The sequence below is a fragment of the Microtus pennsylvanicus genome, chromosome 7 (genome assembly GCF_037038515.1).
Source record: "Microtus pennsylvanicus isolate mMicPen1 chromosome 7, mMicPen1.hap1, whole genome shotgun sequence".
NCBI classification, from domain to species: Eukaryota; Metazoa; Chordata; class Mammalia; order Rodentia; family Cricetidae; genus Microtus; species Microtus pennsylvanicus.
Genome location: NC_134585.1, coordinates 58,765,879 through 58,779,604, shown reverse-complemented (window position 1 = coordinate 58,779,604; position 13,726 = coordinate 58,765,879). Strand labels below are relative to the sequence as shown.

The following is a 13,726-nucleotide window of genomic DNA, read 5'->3' as shown; positions in this document are numbered from 1 at the left end:
ACAACTGTCACAGAAGCATGACAAGCTACAACGCCAACATACCCTGGGCACTACATTGGCCTGAAGGGAGAATCTTTTCCTCCAAGCAAGGAAGTACTTCACACTCCTTATACTAAAAGAGATGGCATTTCTCTTTCCTCCCCCATCCCTGAACCCAGGACTAGACTGTTTCTTGCCTTTCACATTGTTTACCCATAGTTTCACCCTTAATATTCTTACTAGTTAGTCTACTTTTAAATTTCTGATATTTCTGATTTTTCTTTTTTCATAATAATGGCCTGATCTCATTAAATAAACTACATCAGCCTCACTTGTCCTTGCACAGAAGAAGCCTCTCGGACCAGCACCTGATGTCACCCCAGTCACCGTTCTGACTCTATTGATCTTTATTACCTTTCTGTTCTTGAAGGCCCATCAGAAAGGACAGTGCTCTTAATATTTATCTAAAGCCTTCCTCATTTCCCTTAGCAAGTAAAGAACTTATAAATTGTGCCATTAACCTGCTCATGTAGCACATGTACACCCACTACCACCAAGTCTAAAGAATAAAGGAGGCCTCATACAGTGAGCGATACTGACAAATACTTACCTTCGCATTGTAAGCAGTTGGTTCTAGGCGATCTTTTGGGTTTTAAGCATATCTGTATACTGTTGTGCAGTTCTTATTCAAACAGCATGATTTAAAAATGTATGGTCTTTGAAAATATTGAGGTATTTTTAATTAAATTGAAGAAAATAAGAATGAAGTCAACATGGTACCTGATGTTGATGTTAACATTTATATAAAGCTTAACTTCAACTCTGGACGTTAACCAGAGTTTACCACTATCTGCCGTTGAAGCTGTTAGCATCTTATTTCCTATAGCCCATGTTCTTGTCAAACCAGAGCTCTTCCTGCCCCAGCCTCCTGAGTGTGGGATCACAAGGTTGTGCGTGTGTGGCTGTTGGCACTCTTGATGGAGGTCTGATGAGTGTGGGATCACAAGGTTGTGCGTGTGTGGCTGTTGGCACTCTTGATGAAGGTCTGAATTGGATTTCTACCTGAGGGCATTGCCTGCTGTATTAGTTGCTCTTCTCTTGCTGTGATAGACACCATGACTAAGGCAGTTTACAGAAAGAAGGGTCTATTGGGGCTAAGAGTCTGTCATCTTGAACCTCAAGCACAAAGCAGAAAAAGCAAACTCTAAGTAGGGAGAAGCCTTAAGCTCTCAAAGCCTGCCTGTGATGGCATACTTCCTTCAGTAATGCCAGACCGCCCCAGACAGCACCTTTAACAGGGAGTCGAGTGTTTAAATGCCCAAGACTGAGGACTTTCTCAGTCACACTATCACATGCAGGACCCCGAGCTCCTTTCAGAAGGAGATAAGGCAGGCACACCAGCTTTTTCTCTCAAGTCAATGAGCACATCTAATGCTTTGACCTACAGTTAAGATTAAAACTTCTAAAGGGGTCTAGTTAGAAAGCGTGTACATGCTGAGCCTTGCATTTTTCCAATGATACTGTTGTTATTTAGAATGCTGGAAGCCACACAGGATAGAAGTTATGGCCTGTGATTGTAGTGACTATAGTGGGCAAGAGTTGCACATGAGACCAAAGGAATTTGTATTCATTGGGTCCACATCGCAGCTATCTGGAGTCAGTAGAGCAGCACAGGCAGCAGAGGAATGGAATCCTCATCTACAAGGTGAGCCCTGGGCATGGGTAATTATTGTATTTTCTGGTCATGGAGATGTTCGGCTGACGTTTAAAACCATTGCTTTAGTGTCTCCAAGGACCCCCACTCTCTCTGTGCTCTGCCTAGGATAGGCTCTGCCTAGGATCAAAGCAACATAACCACACCAGGTAAAGTCACCATATCCAGAGGAGAAAGACTGACTATACCTTCCTGGGCATCCTCCTAATGTACTGTTGCATCGTACAGAATGTCCAATTAAATTTGATGTAATCCATGAGTACTTTTTTAACAGGCAATATGTGAAATATACTAAAGAAACTTTATTCTTTATCTGAAATTCAATTAGTTGTTCTCTGTTTGTTATGGTTAGTGGTTTGACTTGGCATTTGTTTTATTATTTTATTTTGTCAGTTTGTCACACATAAATTAGAGTAATTTGAGAAGAGGAAACCTCAGCTGAGAAAATGCCCCAACCAGAATGGCCTGGGGGCAACCACCTATGGCATTTTCTTATGAATGAGCCGAGCTATGGGCTGTGTTGACTCGGGACAGGTGGTCCTGAATGCCATAAGAAATTAGACTGAGTACACCATAAGGAACAAGCCAGTAAGCAGCGTTTCTCTATGGCTTCTGCATCAGTTCCTGTCTCCAGGTTCCTGCCTTGAGTTCGGGCTCTGACTTCCCTCAGTGATAAACTGTTCCCGGAAGATGTGAGGTGAAATAAACCCCTTCCTCCCAAGGACTTCTGGTCTTTGTGGTCATCACAACAGAAACTCTTACTAAGACTGTGTTCTTATTCCTAAATACTGTGGCTTCACATAGAGGCAGAGACATTTTCAGAACTACCCAGGATTTTGTGTGCTATTGACCTGAATTCTTAGGTCTCCACTAGGAGAGTCTCTGCAACTCCCCTCAGTTGTGGAGTGGATCTGGTTCACCTTGAAAGAAGGTGTAGCCAAAGGGTCTCTTGGGAAAGCATGCACCCAAAACTTCATTCAGTTCTGCCCTACAGTGTCTATACACTAAAGACTTCTTGTAAATAGTTGATTTTGCTGAAAAAGTAAATTTGGTTGTGAGAGATCTGTCCATTTTCTGATAAACCATAATCTTTAAAGGAGTTGTGCAGAGGGGCTAGTCCATTTCTACAGATCGTAGGTGTGAAAAATCATGCATCAAAAATGTCAGGGCTCTCAGAAATGAGATTGATCGGGGCAACTGATAATGTGTGGAATGAAAGGGAATGTATTTAATGCTAGCTAGTGGGATACTGTGCAGTGGTTGGGCAGAGCTGTATGGATTCCTAGCTGGCAGACATTGCAGTATATGTAGGCAGGCATTTTGTGCATTCCTGGTTTCAACTACATGCAGTTTGACACCTGACATTTCTTGAGAATGAAATTATAGAGAGGAACTGTGAAATACAATGTCTCTCAGTTGTTCCTTGATACATAATTATCATTGACACCAATTCACAGTTTGAAAACAAACATTACAATACAAGTAACTATACTGAGTCCCATTTGTCTTCTGAATTTGGCATGTTACAAGAGAAAGAATATAGAAAGATAGGCTATGCAGTGTTGTTGTTCTTCATGAACAATAACCTCATGTTAAAAAGAACATTCGAGTGTTCAAAGTATTCCTTGACACAAGTTTGCCCACTGTGTACATCTTAGTCCCAGTTTGTAACTCCCCATCAGAGCTCTTCAGGGTTAGGAATGGCCTGTCAGGCCTCTGATGATCTTTCTCTGGCAACCTTGCTATCAATCCTTCCTCAACATTTCTGCTGCCTCTCAGGGATGTACAACTCTTTCCTTCTCTTAAGTAAAGTATGTTGTCTTAGACATTTTTGCTGTTTTCAGCTCCTGTCTTTTCCACAAAACTCACAATTCTTTCTGGTCTCAATTCAAATACATGATGTACCGAGGTCTTTATTTGTTCGATTCTGGGGGTGTTTAACTCTCACAGTAGAAATTCTACCCTTTCCAGACCTGCAGGAACAGTGGAAGGTGCAGGTTATCATGCCTGATTTATGGGTGCTGATTCAGCATTCAGGGAGGTGATCTCCTTATATTTATGTGGAAGGTCTCACAGACTCTGTTCCCTCTGACTGTCCTCTTTATCAGGTGTTGTTTCTGGCACTCAGAAAATTGAGGAATAAATTCCTACTCTTAAAGGTTTTGTGTACTGTTGCAAGTACTCAGTGTAGCAGGAATCACTCTGGTATCTTCCCCAACCAATGGTGTTGACCAGCAAATTTTCAAAGTTAATAGAAATTGGCTGGTGTTACTGAGAAATAGGGTTCCTATAAGTCAGTGTGGTAGGCATATGGCTGACGCAGAGCATTCACCCTCTTCTTGCATTTGTTTTTTTTCTAAAAGCTTCATAGCTGGTATTGTTTACATTAACAGGAGAATATCATAGTAATTCTAATGCTTGTTTCCCTCTACCATTTGTAACTTAAAGTATTTCTCATTCCTCTCTTGATCTTCAACTTGGATTCAGTTCAGGTATAGGCTTCTGTTTGCCCTTGTGGGAGGTATTTAGCTTTGAGAATGGGATACATGTCTCGTGTTTTGTCCTCACATGGCCAATTATTTTTACAACAACAAAACAAACAACAAAAGCAGCTTTGGCCAAGGTCATTCTGTCTGGGTTAGCCATTGTGTAGGCTTCTGCTTTTGGTGCCAGGAAAGAGCTCACAGATGATCTTGGCCAGCCAACAGTACTATGAAACATGAAAAGTCCCTGGTACGGCCTGGGTGGTTGCATCAGTTGATATGATCACATGCAAGTGGCAGGCAGAAAAACCCTCATTAACAGAGTACCATCTGTGCTCATTGACTTGGTGTAGAGGAAACGTATTGGGGTCACAACAGATTGTTCATGCTGCCTGATTATAAGAATACAACGTGAATGTGACAGCCTGGAAGTCCACAAGTTGGGGCATTTCTCTTAACAGTGTCATTTAGACTCTTATATACAGACCTTTCTAGAAGAGAACACTTTCCCAGGTCCAATGTTTAAAAGACAGGCAGTTCTCTAACAACACTTTGATACCTCTTGAATTCAGAGCTAGGAACTTACTGATCTATGTAAAGGGAGCCACATGCTTAGCAGGTGGTGACTGTGAGAGAGGCTGTAGCCGTCCTGCTTCACCCGAGTAACGCTTGTCAGGAAGGCTCTATTCCTTTTCCAGTTTGTGCTAGCATTATAAACTTACTTAGAATTTATAACACGTGGCCCGGTTTTCTAGTACTCACTCTTGTCTTTTCTGTTTATTCTCTTACTTTTCATAAGCAACTTCTAGAAGGGCAACAACCTTAAAATAGCTCACAAAATGGGAAGGGTAATAGGCATAAAATTATGTTTCTAAAAGTTTGAATTTATTAGTAGGCCTGAGAAGATGGCTCAATAGATAAAGTGCTTGCTGTGCGTGTGCAAGGTCAGGGTTTTGGCTGCAGCACCCATGTAGGAGCCATGCATGGGGATGCCCAGGATTGGGAGCATAGACACAGGAGGGTCCCTGAGGCTCACACCCAGTCTGGTCAAAACAGAAAATTTCAAAAAAAAAAAATTAAAAAAAACAGAAAATTTCCATTCAGTGACTGTCTGAAAATCAAGATAGAAAGTGATCTAGGAAGACATTCTTTCCCGGCCTCTGTATATATCATGTACACTCACACAATTCTCAGTACTAAGTATTACTTACTATAGACTTTTAAAAAAAATGTTTTCAGAAAGCCTAGGATAGATTCAAATATCATGATCTCTATCAGTCCCTTTAATTTAAAACTAGAAGTTTCTAAGTGCTTGTCTTTATGAATTGAGAACTAATGGTCCAAAAACTTATTTCTGAATTGTAGCACAAGTAATAAAAACCCGGAGACAGATATTGGGGTTTAGCCTGAAGATCAGAAAAGCAACGCGGCCAACCACTAGAGAACCCTTTTACCTCTCCCACCTCTTCACACTGACAAGGCAAGATCCTGTCTCCATGAATCCTCAGACTCCACACTCCACTGACTTCCTGTCTTTCCCCTTTATATTCCTCTCTCCGCTCAGCCATATCACCCGTGTCTCCACCTCCCTAGAGCTGGGTTTAAAGGCCTGTGAACCCAACTGCTGCGACCACCTTTGTGTGAGCTCTGTTTCTCTTCTACACAGATTTAATTAGCCCGGGGTGGCCTTGAACTCACAGAGATCTGTCTGCCTCTCGCTCCCAAGTCTGCGGGGGGGGGGGGGGGGGGGGGGATTAAAGGTGTGTGCCACCACTCCCTAGCCTATATGGCCAACTAGCATGGCTGCTTTGCTCTCTGATCTTCTGAATAGAGTGATGAAGCTACTCTGCACAGAGTTAATGCAGAAGGGCTGGGAAGCTGTCTTGGGAGCTGTTGCCCTGTTGATTTCCCACAGCCTCCTAATTCGTATTGAGAAGATTTCTTTTAGATTGTTACCAAATGTGCGTGTGACCCAGAAACCTTCTCTTAAAGCTGCCTTAGAGCAGGGAGACAGGAGAATAATTTATAGCCTTTCTATATTCAGAAGGAAATATGAGGGCCTAACACTGGTACTAATGCTGTCCAAATTGTGGCCCATTGTCTAGCGATAACATTCCCTGGGGTTTAGTTAGCAATGCAGGCTTCCAGGCCTAGCTTGTAACTACAGAAATACACTACATTAACAAGACCCAGCTGACATTTTGTTCATATTAGAAAACAAAAAAGGAGGCCAGAGAGTTGGGTCAGTGACTTTAAGTGCCAATTGCTCTTACAGTGAGCCCAGGTTAGTTCCCACCACCTACATGACTGTTTACAACCAGTTCTGACTCCAGTTCCAGGGGATCTGGCACCCTCACATGACCTCCACAGACACCAGGCATGCATGTGATGTATATAAATATATGCACGCAAAGCAGTCATCCATATAAATAATTATTTTTAAATAGATTGAAAAGAATGTCTAAAGGTAACTGAATACCAAATCAGAAATGCACTTCTCCATGCATATAACTCCACCCCCATAGGACATACACATAATTATTACCATTTTATAGGCAGGCTCAAAGATGGTATGTGGCTGGCCTCTTCTATACTAACTAACACTATAGCTTATTCCAGCCTGTTCTCCAGTACAGTTGCTGAACTGCTTCATAGACCATGTCCTTTCGACCCCTGAACTGGAGGTGTGTAATGTGGACACTGTGCTCCTTTTCTCTTTTTCCTGGTGGTGTCTTCCCAGGCTCTTGCCATATGCTTCACACTGTGTGTGTGTGTGTGTGTGTGTGTGTGTGTGTGTGTGTATTACCCTCTGTGTACCACAGCTTCCTCAGAGCTTCTGCAGCCTTCCTCCACCTCATCAAGACTTTCCATTTCCTGTGCTTCCCACTTCTTGCTCACCCATCTGTTCAAGCAAGACTAGGCGCCTTTCCTGTCTTCTGGCAGCTATTCTTGGCTGGTTCCTGCTGCTGCTGTCAGTGTTGGCTCCTTCGTCTGCTTGTCTTGTGATCTGAGGACACTCTTAGAAGCTGGGCAGAACTCCACCCCAGGGCCCGTCCTGTCCCACTTTGCCTCAGGACTGACAGATATTGCTCCCGTGTGAATGATCTTTAGCATGGTCAGACCCCAGTCCTAATATATCACTGGGAAGAAGAAAAGAGAAGGCTTCCTGCCCATTTGTAACTCCTGCTCCTCCCAGTGCTCTGACTTCACTTCATTATTGGTTCTTTTGCTCACCTTATACTCTCCTGCGCGCACACACACACACACACACACACACACACACACACACATGCATGTACCACCTTGTGACTGGACCCTTGCTTCCTGAAACATGCTTTTCCGTCGTTTCATTCAGAGTCCTTCTCTTTGAATATCCTTGGAATGATGTTATCTAGAAACCATTCTTTCATCCCCACATCTGCTACAGATGTCTCCTCTCTGCTGGCCTGTGGAGAACACTTCACATTCATCCCCAGAGCTATCAGGGACATCATCTGCTCCTTTCTTGGCCTTAAGAACATGCAGACCAGGTCTTCTCTAAACTCAATAGACACCAGGACCAACATCTCACCTGTTACTGCATTTCCCACAAAACTTAACATAAAGTAAATGAATGTATTTATTAAACAAGGTGATAAAAAGTGAATAATTAATAAACTACAAAACCTTGTACTGCTAAAATGAATAAGAAATATTAAAGGATATTGAAGCATTTATAAAAGTAATATATGAAAGATATACTTTATGTAAACAACCAAGTTACATAATACCTAACAAAGTTAATGACCCTATAGAAATGCCTTTTTCTTTTAAATAGTCTCACTATATAGCCCAAACTGACCTTGAACTCTTGCAATCTTCCTGCCTCATCCTTCCAGGTGTTGGGATCTGAAGTATTCTAAAATTCTAAACATTGCTGGATAGCTTTGGAAGGAAATAGTTTCGGGAACATCTAGAAGTTAGGACTCCATCCAGGTGATGAGTCTCTGTTGAAGGGAGCTCAGATGTTTGCTGGGGAGGACATAGAACCCAAGGAAGAAGTCTATTTCTAACAGATAAAGAAACTAAAGAAATTATACAAAGGTACTGGCAATAATGGGTTCTGAACCCAGGATTGTCTTCTCCAGGATTCCATCATGACCCCACCGTACTCCTTCCTATGTAGAAAGTAGAACATCCATGCCAGGGTAAACACAATAATACTTTCTTTTCAGGATCATTAAGCAGTTTTCCTACAACGTCAAGGTGATTAGGCAAGCATTTCTTCTGTATTACAGAGGGCAGTGTGATGAAAGCAAGTGAGCAATGCTGTCATTCTGGAGAGTGTTGCTGACTGAAGGGTGCACAGCCCTAGACACTAAGACAGACATTTAGAGGAGGTTCTGGCAGTTTTAGAATTGCAATTATATAATATGATGAAGAATAAATGGAAGCCTCCCTTTGTTTCCACGTGATCCCATTTCTATTTATAAACCCTGAGTGATAGCCGGAGGATTTAAGAATGTTTTTCAGATTCTGCAGCCTCAATAGGGATGACAAACTGCACTTCAGACTACCAAGTATAAGAGATTCTTGGCCCTTTGCACCTGCTTCAACCAGAGCCGACCTCTTGGATCTCATTAAGCTTTCCCTGGAAAATAAAAGTCTGAATGAATGAATGTGCACTCTTGCACAGTGTTTGTGTGGAGACAGATTCTGTCTGTATTGACATTCAGTAGGCATGAAAATGAAAACAAATTTGTGGTTTTTTCTCCTTCTGAATTTGACAGCCAAGTACCAAGGGCAGCCCCATGCAGGTTCAAACCCTGCACTGCCCACATAGTGACAGCATCTAACACTGCAGAGCAACAGACTGTGGAGGAAGTGGTCCTCTGAGCTGCAGACACTTCCCAGTTGGTCAGTGTCTCAAGCCAGAAGGCCATACCCATCTCCTCTGCACTGTGTCCTCCGAAGTTCTTCCCTCCAGGCTTTCCAAAAGCAAGCCACCAAGTAGAAGAAAGCTCTGTAAATAAGAGTGTCTACTGGGGACCAAAGCTCCCAGGGGTGTTTGCATTTTAACTAGCATGGTTGTTACTCAATTAAAATATTGCCTAGAGTACACAGAGATGGTTTTATGCCAGGAAGCTTCTCTTTTCTGGTGTTTTCTGTATAGCCTGGGCTGTTAGCACCCTAACTACTAGCCACAACCAAACTCTAGGTTTGGTCCAGATTTAGATTCTGGTTGGGTTTGTGTATGTAACTAAAAGATGACTGAGTGGAAGGGCCAAGATTCCCAGGCAATGTTTCTTGTTTCATTATAAGACTTGTGCACTCTACCGTATGATCCACTTGTGCGTTCCAGCTCATTAACAGTTGTTAAGTGCCTTGAGAGCAAAGTTTGAGTTTACATCCTCCAGAGGACTGACTTTCCACCAGAGCAGGAGAGGGAGATAGTTTAAGGCCATATGATTTATCAGTGACAAGACAGGAATAGTTTCTTGGTGTCGTATGTGAGTTTCTCTCTTAACCACTCTCCCACATTCAGCCATCTCTCAAGGCATAAGGAACAGATCCAAAATAGAGCACCATAGGGCTCCCTTTTTCTCTTTGGTGTGTGGGTGGGGACTTGAACAGTGCTCATTAGGCTGTATTTGCTGCTGCATGTAGTAGTATAACCTGAGTCTCTCGCTGACCTGGCAACAGCTGTGATGGACTAAAAGACTCCAGAAAAACATTGTAACATGCCCAGGGTCTCGGTTCTTCTCTTGTGGATTTTACTTCTCCATGAGTCTCTTTTGGATGCTCTAGCCTGAACAGCCATCATGAGCCTCCTTTAGGGAAGGCAGAATTTGCCAGACTTCTTAAACTTCCCAACTTGACATAGTTTGACTTTCTGTAGTCTCTGTATCAAGGCTAGTGAGGCCATACAGATGCAAGAGCTAAAGAGGGATTCTTGCAAACTTAGAAGTGAGGCCACAGCACACTAAGAGAGACAAGGTATGCGGTGCCATCTGTACACACTGACTACAGCTATCACAGAGCAAGACACACACAGCCTTCCTTCTTTAATGTCTGTAGTAATCTTACAGAACAGGTTCAGGCCTGTGAAAAGAGACAAAGAAAGGGAGAGAGAAAAGAGGCCTGAGACAGACCATCCTTTTTTCACCTCGATGCCCAGTGGAACCGGATAGGAAATGTCTTCCATTAGCATCCTTCAATTGAGCTTCTGGTGCCATGTGTCCTAGTTTAGGAGCAGGAGGAGCTGTGGAACTTGGTAGGATACTAATGAACATGGGAAGTGCTTGTATAATTCTACAGTAGATATTCCGTGGTTCACTTTTTGAGCACTGCTATGTCTGACTTTGTGTCAAACATTTCAATGCATGTTGCTAACACCTCTTGAGCTTGCAGTTGAAATCAATGCTTTTCAGTGCTTTTACATGTCTTCCAAATGCAGTACACCTACAGGAGACCTTTTCAACCATTCATTTCCACCCTACCTACCAGTCAGATTATAATTACTCACTTTAAAAAAGTAAAAGAAATGCCTCAGTTGGTTTCTCTTTCCATTTTGTTAGTGGCACAGAGGAATTTTATATAAAAAGAAAAGCATCTAAGACTGGAAAATACATTTTCTCATCTGTGCCAGCCCTGGCAACATCCTTTCTTTTCTATTATAGCTATCCTGGCTAAAATAGCCCAAATTATAAAAATTATTCCCTTTCTCTGAGAAAAACTCACAGAATCTTACAGATTTCTCTAGGAAATATTTTACGGTTGTAGACAGAGACTGCTCATTTGTTTTCCAGCTGCCCAGACCTGAAATAATCACACAGAAACTGTGTTAATTATAACACTGCTTGGCCAGTAGCTTATGCATATTTCTAGCTAACTCTTACATCTTAAATTAACCCATTTTTATTATTTTGTATTTTACCACAAGGCTTGTGGTTTACAGTAAGGTTCTGGCTGGCGGCTCATGTCTTTTTCCTTCAGAGGCTTCACGGCTTCTCTCCTGACTCCACCTACTTTCTCCTCTAGCTCTGCTTAGAATTCCCACCTTGCTCTATTCTGCCCTGTAATAGGTCCAAGCAGATTCTTTATTCATTAATCAATAAAAGCAACACATAATACAAAAGGACATCCCACATCATGTTTCCTTAAAAAGACTTTAATCTTTGTGTCCTTGTTGTTTGTGTAGTTTAATGACTCAACATAGAGGACCTATCTCTAGAAACAAAATACCCCAGCTCTTTGTCAAGGGAGGAAATATAAGACTAGCTGCTTACCAGCTGCTGAGAAAACTCACATTGTAAGACATTTTCATTGCCTTGACAATGATGAGGTTTCTGGTATAAACAGGTTTCTCAGATGTGTGTATATGAAGAAAAATGGAATTTCCTACAATGTATGAGCTAGTCAAACTCAGTTTCATCTTTTAATTTTTATTGCTCAATATTTTGAAAGATATTAGATGGCCAACACAAAATGAACTTTGTGTTTTGTGCTGTTGTAGACTTTCTATTTCATCTTGGTTTAGCATTTATGATTTATTGGGTTTTGGTTGTTGTTGTTGTTGTTTGCTTCTTTTGTTTTTAATTTTTGTGTCTTTTGAAAGAGAAGCAGAGAGAACATAAAACTGGTGAGTAGGGAGGTGGAAAGGAGCCAGAAGAAGCTAGGGGAGGGGAAATATGATAAAAAATTATATGAAATAAAAATATATTTTTGTACTTTTATGCAAAGTTTGTATGTTTACAGTTAGCCAGAGCCAGAATTCGATTAGGAATACTTGGGGTTTTTTTTTGAGGGGGTTGTCTCTGTTCTACTGTTTTTCCTGGTGATGGTAGTAGTGGCCTTTCTTTTATCTGTTTCCCCCCACCCCTTAAGTTTTGTCTATATAAAGAGGCTGGGTGTGGTGGCACAGGCCTTTAATCCTCAAACTTCCTAAGTTTGGGAGAGGCAGGTAGTGTTAAGGCCAGACTGGCCTACATAGAGAGGTCCTTGATCTCAAGGGCTACAAATACAAAGTAAGGCCACATTTCAAAACAAAACAGACAATGTAGGATCATATGTAGTACTTAGTAGTTTTTTTTTTAATCTTTATTTCTTTTTTTTTAAGGAAGAGGAATTGGAAGCCCAGATTTCCTTCCTCCAAGGACAGCTGAATGACCTAGATGCTATGTGCAAGTACTGTGCCAAGGTCATGGACATGCATCTTGGTAAGTGAGCTATGTTAGCCTTGAAGTCATGACAATCAGAGAAGTGGCGGTGGCACTACTGTGTACTAGGCACATAGTAAGCTCTTGTTACATGAATCTTCTCATTTACTTCTCACAAAAACCATCGCGGTAGAAGTATTGTCACTGCCCACATTGTCCTGATGAAGAAACAAGCACATGAAGTAAAATGTCCCAAGATTAAACCACGAGTAAGCAGAGTAGGAATTCAAATCAGTGGAAAACAAATGTATCTTTCACCTTCTGACTGCCACAGTGTCTTTATAGAGAGCTGCATCCCTCAGACCCATAGGATGAGCTTCTGAAATCAGTCTGCTACAGTCAGTCACACAATGCTGATGATGCTTTCTGTAGTTATAAAACCATACCTGTAGGGCCTCAGAACTAGAAATGTCCTAATTAATGATCTGATTACATACGAGTCATAAATGTGCCACATCTGGAGGTCTTCTGAGATTACTCAGTTTGTGACGGTCCTGGGATTAATACTCAAATTGTTCTGCTGAAGCATTTTGTATGACTGCAGTAGTTACATGGTATTTGCCAAAACCTCTGTTGTGGATGTTATCACTTGTTCTTAGCCCATTTGTAGTGTGCTGCTCTAGGGTCACATGGGAAATCATCAGCACAACCAAGTGTCTGTCTCTCTCAATCTTTCTCTCTCAATCTCTCTCTCGCAATCTCTCTTTCTCAATCTCTTTCTCAATCTTTCTCTCTCAGTCTCTCTCTCTCTCTCTCTCTCTCACACACACACACACACACACACACACACACACACACATCTCTGATGGGAAAGCAGGGGTGTTCACCAAGGCCTTCTCCCACCACCAGTCCCTCTGTATGTAACCCATCCTTGGAGTCTGCCCTGGATATGACCTCCTAACTTCAGAGCCCAGCAAACTGTCTCTTAGGCCTATAAGGCTGAGAGTCTATAACAAGTGACCAATGTAGCTGTCACTTAGATAGCCTAAACCATGTTAACTTCAGGTGAGCAATAACGTCTTTCCACTGTCTCAAGATGTGGAAAGATGCCAGTATAAGTGACTGACTGGCATGTATTACCACATGAGGCAACTGGCTGAGCCATAGCCTACTCTAACTTCTCTTTTCAAGCCTTTATTGGGGAAAAGGTGACAAAGAAACAATGAGAAAAGCTCCTGGTAGATGATCGACAAAGAGGCTGAAGCCTGTCACACCCACAACAGCAGCCTAGCAGTGTGGCTCCTCTTCTTCCAGACCATTTCTACACTTGGTACTTGATCATCTTAAAAGTGCATATGGGGAGGAGTGGGACTAAACCACCTACCTAGGCTGGAGTGGGCCAGAGAAAGCAA

At 42.1% G+C, this 13,726-nt stretch overlaps 1 protein-coding gene across 7 annotated transcripts in view; it reads left to right on the top strand.

Annotated features, from left to right (window-relative positions):
- The window catches only part of Tbc1d5 (TBC1 domain family member 5), a 436,877-nt gene that overhangs the window by 383,686 nt on the left and 39,465 nt on the right, over positions 1-13,726 (top strand). For all 7 annotated transcript variants that reach the window (XM_075980962.1, XM_075980961.1, XM_075980968.1 and 4 more), the window contains one exon: positions 12,275-12,374. In XM_075980962.1, the coding sequence (XP_075837077.1) occupies positions 12,275-12,374 (100 nt within the window). The remainder of the gene's footprint in view (positions 1-12,274; positions 12,375-13,726) is intronic.